This window comes from Miniopterus natalensis, chromosome 9 (genome assembly GCF_054644295.1).
Source record: "Miniopterus natalensis isolate mMinNat1 chromosome 9, mMinNat1.hap1, whole genome shotgun sequence".
Lineage (NCBI taxonomy): Eukaryota > Metazoa > Chordata > Mammalia > Chiroptera > Miniopteridae > Miniopterus > Miniopterus natalensis.
Window position 1 is genome coordinate 38423479 of NC_142089.1, and position 9427 is coordinate 38432905.

Genomic DNA, 9427 nt, shown 5'->3' on the forward strand with positions numbered 1-9427 from the left:
TGCCCCGGTTAGCGCCGGCCCAGCCTCCCCGCGGGCGGTGGCTCGCGCGGCGCGGCCGCAGCCGGCCTCTGGGGCTGGGCACCCGAGCTTAGCAAAAGGAATTTCTGAATTAGTCAATTTCGGTTTCCTTTTTTTGTCCTTTTGAGCTTTGTTTTGTGATGTCTGGGTTACTCGGACAGTCGCGGCCACGACCTCCGCGTCTGTCGGCAGTGGGCGGCCAGCTCCCACTCCGGTGGCTTTCGCGGGAGGCTGTCTCGATGGCGTTACCAACGGTTCCGAGCCTGGCCCGCGGCCGGAAAGCCGCACCGCTGCGAAATCAGCTCAAGAGACGCATTTTAGGGTCGGGTGCAGCCGGGGAGTCGTTTAGGTAGAGAAAAACCTCGGAGTGTAGCGCGTGTCTCAGGATGGAGTCGCTGGCCCCGCTCTCCCCCAGCCCCAAGCCTGGGAAGTCCTTTGACGTGGGGAGCCGATTGGGCTGGTGTGATATTCAGAAAATTATCTAATGGAGATGAAAAAATCTGTGGGACACGCTGCCTATAATGAAGTTACCGATGGGGGGGGTGTCTAGGCCAAGGAGAGCGGGTCGCAGGTAAGACAGACTGAGGGAATCAGGATACCACTGTCCACCGGGAATTAGATCAGTTTCCTAGTGTCTTCTGTAAGTATTTCACTAATTGTTTCCTCCCCTTTCGCTCTTTCCTCTGCTGAGGCCGGCAGCCACCTCTCAGGCCCCAGCGGGCCGACCGGGCCGGCTTCCCGGAGCCCCGCACACCGGCAGGCGCTGGCGGCGCGTCGGGGATTCGCCGGGTCAGAAGCACCATTCGGAAGTGCCAGGTCCATGCGTCCCAAGTAACGCCGCGCAACGGGGATCGGTTGGGGTACCCCCCCCAATCCCGTCTTTCCTACCATCACTGACTTGCCTCGCCAGGGAAACTCGGTGTGCACTGTCCGCATCCTCGCCTCCTCCACCTGTCCAGCTGCTGATTTCCGAGGAAGTTAAATCCTGGAAGGTTTCTCTAAGTCTTAAGAGGAAAGAATCCACGTTAGTTAGCGGCAACTGAGAGCCTCGCCCGCGGTCATGCCCCGGGCCGCCCCCGCTCCCGGGAGGCTGGGCCCGGCCACCGGGGAAGTCTCGCCGCGGCTCCCGGCTTTCTTCTGCCGTCCCAGCCCGGGCGCGGCGTCGGGTGGAAAGGCCCGAAGCCCCTGTCCTGTCCCCCTCGACTTACCCAGGCCACTGCCAATCCCGGCTCCTTCCCCAGCACCTCATTTCCGATTTTTTTCACCTGCTAAGTCGTTTAACAACTCTGAGCAGCTAGTCGTGGCTTCTTTATTTATAGGTTCCCTGTTATTTTACGTCGTTTTTATTTCACTCGGCAACTATTCTAATAGATTAATCAATAGCCATTTTCTGACCTCCGGGAACCCCAGCTGATGCTGTTTGGGACGCGGGGAAAAGCGCACATACACACACACACACACATATATATATAAACATGCCCAAAACAAGCCGGGAAAACGAAGCCGGCGGTCCGGCTTTTGTGGGGGAGGGAGAGCGCGTCCTCTCAGTAGGTTTTTCCGAATAAGCCCTGAGGCGGGAGGGATATGAAGTCTAACTAGCAAAACGGAACCGTGCGTGCAGTCCTTACTCTTCCAAGCTAAAAAGAATTAAAAAACAACAAAAAACAGACTACTAAGTTTTTCTTTTAAAGGGGAGGGAAGGGAATCTTGTTCTACGTGGCCCAGCCCCTGCCCAAGGAGCGCGGGTGCGCGGGGCAAGGGGTCAGGGCGCGCGGGGGAGAGGGCCGGGCAGGACGCGCCGCCGGGTCCCGCGGGCGCTCCCAGGCCCACGCCCTCGCCCGCTCGCACCCACGCGCCCTCACTCACACCCACAGGCTCCCTCGACCCCCGCGCCGGGCTGCAGCCTAGGCTGAGGTCTCGGGACAGGCCGGGGCGCCCTCGGCGCGCGCGGGATGCCGGCGCCCGGCGCGGCGGGAGTTGCGCGTCCCTCGTCCCTTTGTTGACAATTTCCCTGAACCAACTTGAGTTTGGCCGGCTCCGCCGCGGCCCTGACGTCACGCGCGGTCACGTGGCCCCGCCTCCCGCTGGATCTTTAAGTAGAAAGTAATCTATCAGGCCAGTCCTTAAAACGGGACTTTCGACTCCCCGGGCTTCGGCGTCCCTGACACCCCCTCCCCTCGTGGCCCCTGTCCGCGCCCGGCGCCCCGCGCCCGGCGTCCCGCGCCCGCCCGCACAGCTCCTCTCCCGCCCCCGGCCCAGAGCCCGAAGAAGGCGGCGAAGTGCGGGGGGCGCGGCGCGGAGGAGCCGCCGGGGCCGGGAGCGGCGGCGAGCGCCCAGCCCCGGGCGCCGGGGGCCGCGGGAGTTTGCGGAGCGCGGCCGCGGGGGGCGGACGGCAGCGCCCTCGCCGCGCGATGCCAGGCCGCCCGGTGTGAGCCCAGCCGGGAGGGCCCCGCGCCACAAACGCTCCCCCCCACTCTCCCAGGCCCCCGTCTCTCGGGGGGCGCCCCAGCCCCCTTCCCTGGAGCTCGGCAGCAGTTCCTGACGGCTCCCGTCGCCCGCCGCTCCTTCCCCGCAGCCGCCACCAACCCCGAGGAGGGATGACCCTCTCCGGCGGCGGCAGCGCCAGCGACATGTCCGGCCAGACGGTGCTGACGGCCGAGGACGTGGACATCGATGTGGTGGGCGAGGGCGACGACGGGCTGGAGGAGAAGGACAGCGACGCGGGCTGCGACAGCCCCGCCGCGCCGCCCGACCCGCGCCTGGACGAGGCGGACGAGGTGACGCCGGCCGCGCCCCACCTCGGGCAGCCGCAGCCGCCGAACCCGCAGCAGCCGCCGGCGCTGCCCAAGGAGGCGGCCGGGGCCGGGCCGGGGGCCGGGGGCGAGGCGGGCGCGCCCGAGGCCGACGGCTGCAAGGGCGGCGAGGACGGCGGCGGGAGCGGCGGGCCCGGCCCGGGCGGCGGGGCGGCGGGCGGCCTGGCCCCGAGCAAGCCGAAGAACAGCCTGGTGAAGCCGCCCTACTCGTACATCGCGCTCATCACCATGGCCATCCTGCAGAGCCCGCAGAAGAAGCTGACCCTGAGCGGCATCTGCGAGTTCATCAGCAACCGCTTCCCCTACTACCGGGAGAAGTTCCCCGCCTGGCAGAACAGCATCCGCCACAACCTCTCGCTCAACGACTGCTTCGTCAAGATCCCCCGCGAGCCGGGCAACCCCGGGAAGGGCAACTACTGGACCCTGGACCCGCAGTCCGAGGACATGTTCGACAACGGCAGCTTCCTGCGGCGCCGGAAACGCTTCAAGCGCCACCAGCAGGAGCACCTGCGCGAGCAGACGGCGCTCATGATGCAGAGCTTCGGCGCCTACAGCCTGGCGGCGGCGGCGGGCGCCGCGGGGCCCTACGGCCGCCCCTACGGCCTGCACCCCGCGGCCGCGGCGGGCGCCTACTCGCACCCGGCGGCGGCGGCGGCGGCGGCGGCGGCCGCGGCGCTCCAGTACCCGTACGCGCTGCCGCCCGTGGCGCCGGTGCTGCCGCCCGCCGTGCCCTTGCTGCCCTCGGGCGAGCTGGGCCGCAAAGCCGCCGCCTTCGGCTCCCAGCTCGGCCCCGGCCTGCAGCTGCAGCTCAACAGCCTGGGCGCGGCCGCGGCCGCCGCGGGCACCGCCGGCGCTGCGGGCACCACCGCGTCGCTCATCAAGTCCGAGCCGAGCGCGCGGCCGTCGTTCAGCATCGAGAACATCATCGGCGGGGGCCCCGCGGCGCCCGGGGGCTCGGCGGCGGGCGCCGGGGGCGCCGGGGTAACTGGGGGCGCCGGGGGCGCCGGGGGTGCGGGCACGGCTCAGTCCTTCCTGCGGCCGCCTGGGACCGTGCAGTCGGCGGCGCTCATGGCCACGCACCAGCCCCTGTCGCTGAGCCGGACGACGGCCACCATCGCCCCCATCCTGAGCGTGCCGCTCTCGGGACAGTTCCTGCAGCCCGCAGCCTCCGCCGCCGCCGCCGCCGCCGCCGCGGCGCAAGCCAAGTGGCCCGCGCAATAGGGACGCGCGGTGGCCGGGACCCGGAGCCCCGCGGCGGCCCGGGCCGCGGCCGCACTTCCCGGCCGGGCGCCCCGCCCGGGTCCCGGCCCCCCCGCCCAATCCCGGCCTCTGCCTCTCCGCCCTTCCTCCCCCCGACCCCTCCGCGCTGACCTCCGCAGCCCGCACCCTCCCGCACACCTGGGCTGCGGGAGCCCAGGCTCAGCGCGCCCGCCGGGAGTAGCTTTCCGTACAGGTAAACCCGAAAACCTAATTTTCCAAAAATGTACCCTGACGGCACCTGCTCTCAGTACCGGGGGGATGGGAGGGAAATTCTTTGTACATATTTGTATAAAAATTATTGACTTTCCTTTTGGGGTTTTTATTTTTTTAAGAAAAAACAAATTCAGTAGATTTAGAGCTCTGAACTTTCATTTTTTTGAAGGTTCACTCTCCAGTTTTATGTGAGAAAAATGTACAGAGACGTTGGGAGATTTTAAATATAAGAAAAATTTTCAAAAGGCGAGAAGTGTCATTCTATTATAAAAGTCTGTTTATATATGAATGAATATATATGGTATTCTAAATGTTATTCCATCGTGTTGTACACAACTTTGTAAATAAATTTTTTAAATGCTCAGCCTAGTGTTTCATTTAGGTGTCTGAGGTAAATGACAATATTTTAAAATATTTGGATTTCATCTTTCCCAGAAATTCAAGGCGTTTGCTAATTCATAATTTGATTGTAAGAAAAATTTAATTGGAGAAAGGAAAGAATATGCTAATTTAAATCGTATTAATATTTTCCTTTTAGTTTTTACATAAAAGCGGGATATGGGCAATGATCTTGTTCATATCAATCCATTAAATCTAAATGACCAGAAATTTCTGTAGCTAAAATAAGCTGCCATTTAAAAACAAGAACCCCCACAAAATAACACCTTAGTCTAAACAATTAAATATTTTCATTAAAAAAATACCGACTTACATTTTGCACAATGAAAATTTCCCAAATGCGAGTTCTGTGTCATTAAAATTATACTTTCAGAAGAATATAAATTCCAGATATATCCTTCATTTTAGCATTTAAGTCTTACGGTTTTGAAAATATTTTCATTGCTTAAGTGGAAGTGGTAAGTAAACCCAGTTGATTTTTAAGTGTATGTTATGGTATTTTGAATTTTGCAGTGTAATTGTATTATATTAACCTGGTAGATAATACATAGTTTTATTCTTAAATAATGTTTTCAAATAAGATTACTCTTCTGTGGCAATCCACAACATAATTTCCATTTCTGAAAGATTTCTTTGGATGCCTCCTCTCCTTCCAACCTGCAGTCTTTCTGAAGGGCAGTCTTTCTGAAGGCCAAGGAATAGTGTTGCCTTAGTACCCTTTTAAAAACACCCCCCTTTTTTTTTTTTTTACTTAAAAAAATAAGTATACCTAGGTTAGAGTGAAATGCATTCCCACATTACTGTGAAATGCAGACAGCCTAGGGCAGGGATGCGGAGATGTCCTCGTAGATTATTTTTAATGAGCATTTCGGCTGTTGCAACCTTAAAAGTATTAAGGTACAAATGAAACATCTAGACTCTCCGAAGCTGGTTCCCAAGACCACCAAAACATATCCTCAAACGGCATCAATTCTAATTATTTTGTAATTAATTTAGGTGTTACAATTACTTGTTCGAAATCGCTTTTCAAAGCTGGAGCGGGTTGCAGTACTCTCAGCTCGGCTCCAGATTCCTCCCGTTTGCAAAACTCGGCCTTGGTCCCTGGCGCCAGCGTCCACCTTGCCTCCTGGTCGAGGAGATGCGTCTCGGCTTCGGACTCGAGCCTTATTTCTCTGCCGGACTTACGAGTCGCTTTGAAAGACCCTCACAAACACCGAATCTGTTTTCCTGGTAAACGGTAAACATTATTGTGTATGAGTAAACATCCCTTCTGGATCAGGGTCCTAAAATAAAACAGGCTACAGGGAGTGAGATAGTTCAACTTGATAAACAAGATCCTGATAACCGCCTCGGAGAGGAGCCACAGTAACCTCCGAGAAGAGATTATGGACCACACAGTCTCCGGGCGGGCACCCTCTAATCTCCTTTTACAAGGAAAACTAAACGGATCTAAATTTGTTTGTGTGTTGCAGCTATAAAAGTAACAAGTTGTTTCACAGTTGTGTCTGGCTAATCGGTTTTTACACAAACAGCAAATGGTACATGATTTGTGCAAACACATAGAGGTTATTTCTAAATATAGCTGACACTCCTGGGAAAAGGGAAAGGCAGGGCTTCTTGCATTCACTTTTAGCCTCAAGAAGCTGCTGATCCAAGGCTTCTAAATGACATTGGATAACAGGGGCCTCATTCCATCCCTGATCCTTTGTTACTTATAAAATTACTCGCTCATATTTCCTCGCATAGCAGCAATACCGGCCGAGCCTGCGCCCGCAGCTTGACACTCAGCCACAAGCCGCCGCTTAAGATACGAAAGGCTTTTTCCAGCGATGCCATGGCGGTGGGGTGTAGAGCAGAGAACTGCGGACAACTTCCAGCCTCTTCTTAACCTTGAACTAGCCAGGAGATGGTCCCCTTCATTTCTTGGAGGGTAGGAGACTCAGATCCAAACCTCAAACCGGCAATACCTCTTTTAAAGTCCTGGCAGATGTCTGGGAGATAGGCCCGGTCGTACCCCCCTGAAAAGCTCATTTTGTTTTAAGCTTGTTAAACCACGAAGATTTAGAGCAGAAGGAAAAAATGCAAATATACATAATGAACGCTGGCACTGGGTGGGGGAGGGCTTGAAACTCGTATTTGATATGACTGAACGTGGGCACCAGTGACGAAAGGCACTAAAAATCCCCTTTTACATTGAGATTTAGAGGCAACACGACGGACACCCGCTTTTTATTCCACTTTGGGAGGTTTATTTTAACAAAAGGGGGAAGTGGGTTGATTTTTATGGGGAGGATTTTAGCTTTCGGCTACACACGGATTTAAACTGGTTTCCGCTTCCTCCGACACATTTCTAGAAAGTCAGTCCAGTTCCGAGGCCTGTGGTCCGTAGGGCATCCCGGGGTGGAGCCCCTGAGTGTGGCCCCGCGCGCAGTCCCTCGGGGAGTGGAGAGTGGATCCAGAGGTCCAAGAAAATGCGAAGCAAAATGCATGCGTGGACTCCGCGGGGCTCTCGCTGCAGTGGCGAACGTGGCCTGTAGGGGGAGACGAGCAGATGGAAAACTTCCCCGTTCGCCTCTGAGGGTCCAGCCCCAGCCCTCCGAGGCCTCTCAGACTCAGGACACGCTGACACCCTTGCTCATCTCCTGGGCCTGGGACACCCAGGTCAAATTTCAGAAAAGTTGCTTTCCTTGGCTTGTCTCCTAGAAGGGACAGAGTGTCGAGGGGAGTTGGTCCTGAAGATTGGGAAGCAATAAAGTTTAGTGATGAGGAAACATCGACTCGGAAGCAATTAAGAGTTATATTTGAGGTTATTTATTTTACATGGTTTATTAGAAGAGTCTTGGCAGTAAGGGGGACATGGACGGTTGATACGTGTGTGTGTTTGGGGGTGGTGGTGGGGGGTGGATCATTTTAGCCTGGGTTCCTTGAAGAACTGTCCTGAGGAGAATGTCATCTGAAAGAAAGCCAGATCCAGAAGCATGTGTCCGTTGGACCCCACCTGTGTCTGTGACGGTGGCAAACCGCAGCATAAACTAGTGAGTGGACTCCTTCTCTTTGGGTGTGAGTATGTGTGTGTGTGAGCAGATTGAAAGGGCATTCTCAGGGTTCCCAGGCTGTGTCATGGGTCTGTGTGTGTCTGTTTCATGGGAAGGGATGACAGGAAGCCGTGGAATCAAAGAGGCCTTGCGGAGGGGGTCCTGATCAGGGATTAGGCATTTCCTGACTGTGACCTTGGACACAAACTGCTTGGTTTCTTTCAGTCTCTTAATTTCCTCGCCTCTACAGTGAGAATGAGGAGTCCGCCTGCTGCTTGGGCTTGCAGAATTAGGAAAGTTGATGTGAGTGGAAAATGTTTTATAAACTGTTAAGAGCTAGGGCACTTAAAGAGGTTTTTGGTTTTGGTTTTATGGCTTCTGGGCAGAGAAACAACTCTGTTCAAGCACCTGCAGCGAGTAGCTTGGTTTAGAACAATTTCATTTTAGGTGTGAAAAGCAAGTTTTTCTAAGAGGGTGCAGGACCTATTCCAGCCCCCTGCCTCGTAAAAGGATGGAGCAGAAGAGGCTGGTCTCCTCCTGGTCCTGAGTCCTTTGACCACCCCCTGGGCCTGCAGAGAAGCCGGAGGTGCCCACCCACCCTGAGCCCGCACCCCCAGCTCCAGAGGCCTGGTGTATTTCTTTCTGGCTGAGTGGTCTATTTTGCTGTTTGCCCCTTTGCTTCCACTATCAGGCAAGCAGGGAAACCTGAGCCCTCCGTTGATAGCCTCCCATTAGTGTAAGAGGCGGCCTCGGGGGCAAATTAAAGATAACCAGATCCCAAACCCGCAGAAGAGACCACCCTCCTCCCTTTGCCTCCCTCCAACAGTTGGCACAATTACACCCAGAGCCAACTTCTCTCTTAACCACCACCAACCCTTCCCCTTGCCCTCTTAGGAATGTACAAGCCATTCTTTGTTCCCAGGGGTAAAAACAGCGGCCAGGGAGGGCGGGCGCATAGAACAAAATTTGGAGCGTTACAAAAATCAATCAAGGAGTGGTAAGAAAGCACTATCATCTTAGCTTTAGTTCCCAAAGGGGTGTGTTACGTTATAATTTCTCAAAACAAAGCTTAAATTAGCCCCTCCCTCATTTTAATGTAAAACTCGTACTAAAAGCCCTTTTTTCCAGATGCCTTGGGGCTTGCGCACTCTGCTCCGTCCTATTGCGGGCGAGGCGGGGAGGGAGAGGGGACACCTTCATTCCCTTGTCCGAGTCCTCCGGGGCTGATTTTTGGAGGCATCTTCCGAGAAACAGACCTCGAGAACACCCTCCCCCTTTTTTTACATAGGCCCAGAAGGTCTCAAGACTTCCCCAAAGTCACTCAGCAGCCCTGGTGTAAACTATGGAAATTCTCGGGAAAAATGTTCTCTCCCGGGAAGGGTGTCCCAGGTGGGGAAAGAACATTTAAAAAGCGAACAGTGGGGCAAGGACTATTGGGAAGAGTAGAAAAGAGAAGACGAAGGTGGAGGAGCGCGGGCTGGGCCGAGAGGGACTGTGCGCCCGGGGGCGCGCCTCGCCCAGGGCGGCCCCGCGGCCCCGGCTCCCGCTCGCCCCGCGCGGGGCGTTCCTGCCGGGACCGACGGCTCGGTTCCCTCTGGCCTTGTGGTTTGGGAAGGGAAGAAAGAAGGCGGGAAGTCTGGGCCCCAGGCTCCCCTAGCCTAGAGGGTCAACGGCCCCCCGGAGCGCTCG

At 56.4% G+C, this 9427-nt stretch overlaps 1 protein-coding gene across 1 annotated transcript; it reads left to right on the top strand.

Moving 5' to 3' along the window:
• The first annotated feature begins 2615 nt into the window (after positions 1-2615).
• FOXD3 (forkhead box D3) lies at positions 2616-4052 on the top strand. Its single transcript, XM_087820008.1, has one exon. The coding sequence runs from the start codon at positions 2616-2618 to the stop codon at positions 4050-4052; it is 1437 nt and encodes a 478-aa protein (XP_087676134.1).
• The last annotated feature ends 5375 nt before the right edge of the window (positions 4053-9427 follow it).

Excerpts from the sequence above, each read along its gene's own strand:
- FOXD3 (XM_087820008.1), top strand. The coding sequence starts at position 2,616 with ATGACCCTCTCCGGCGGCGGCAGCGCCAGCGACATGTCCGGCCAGACG.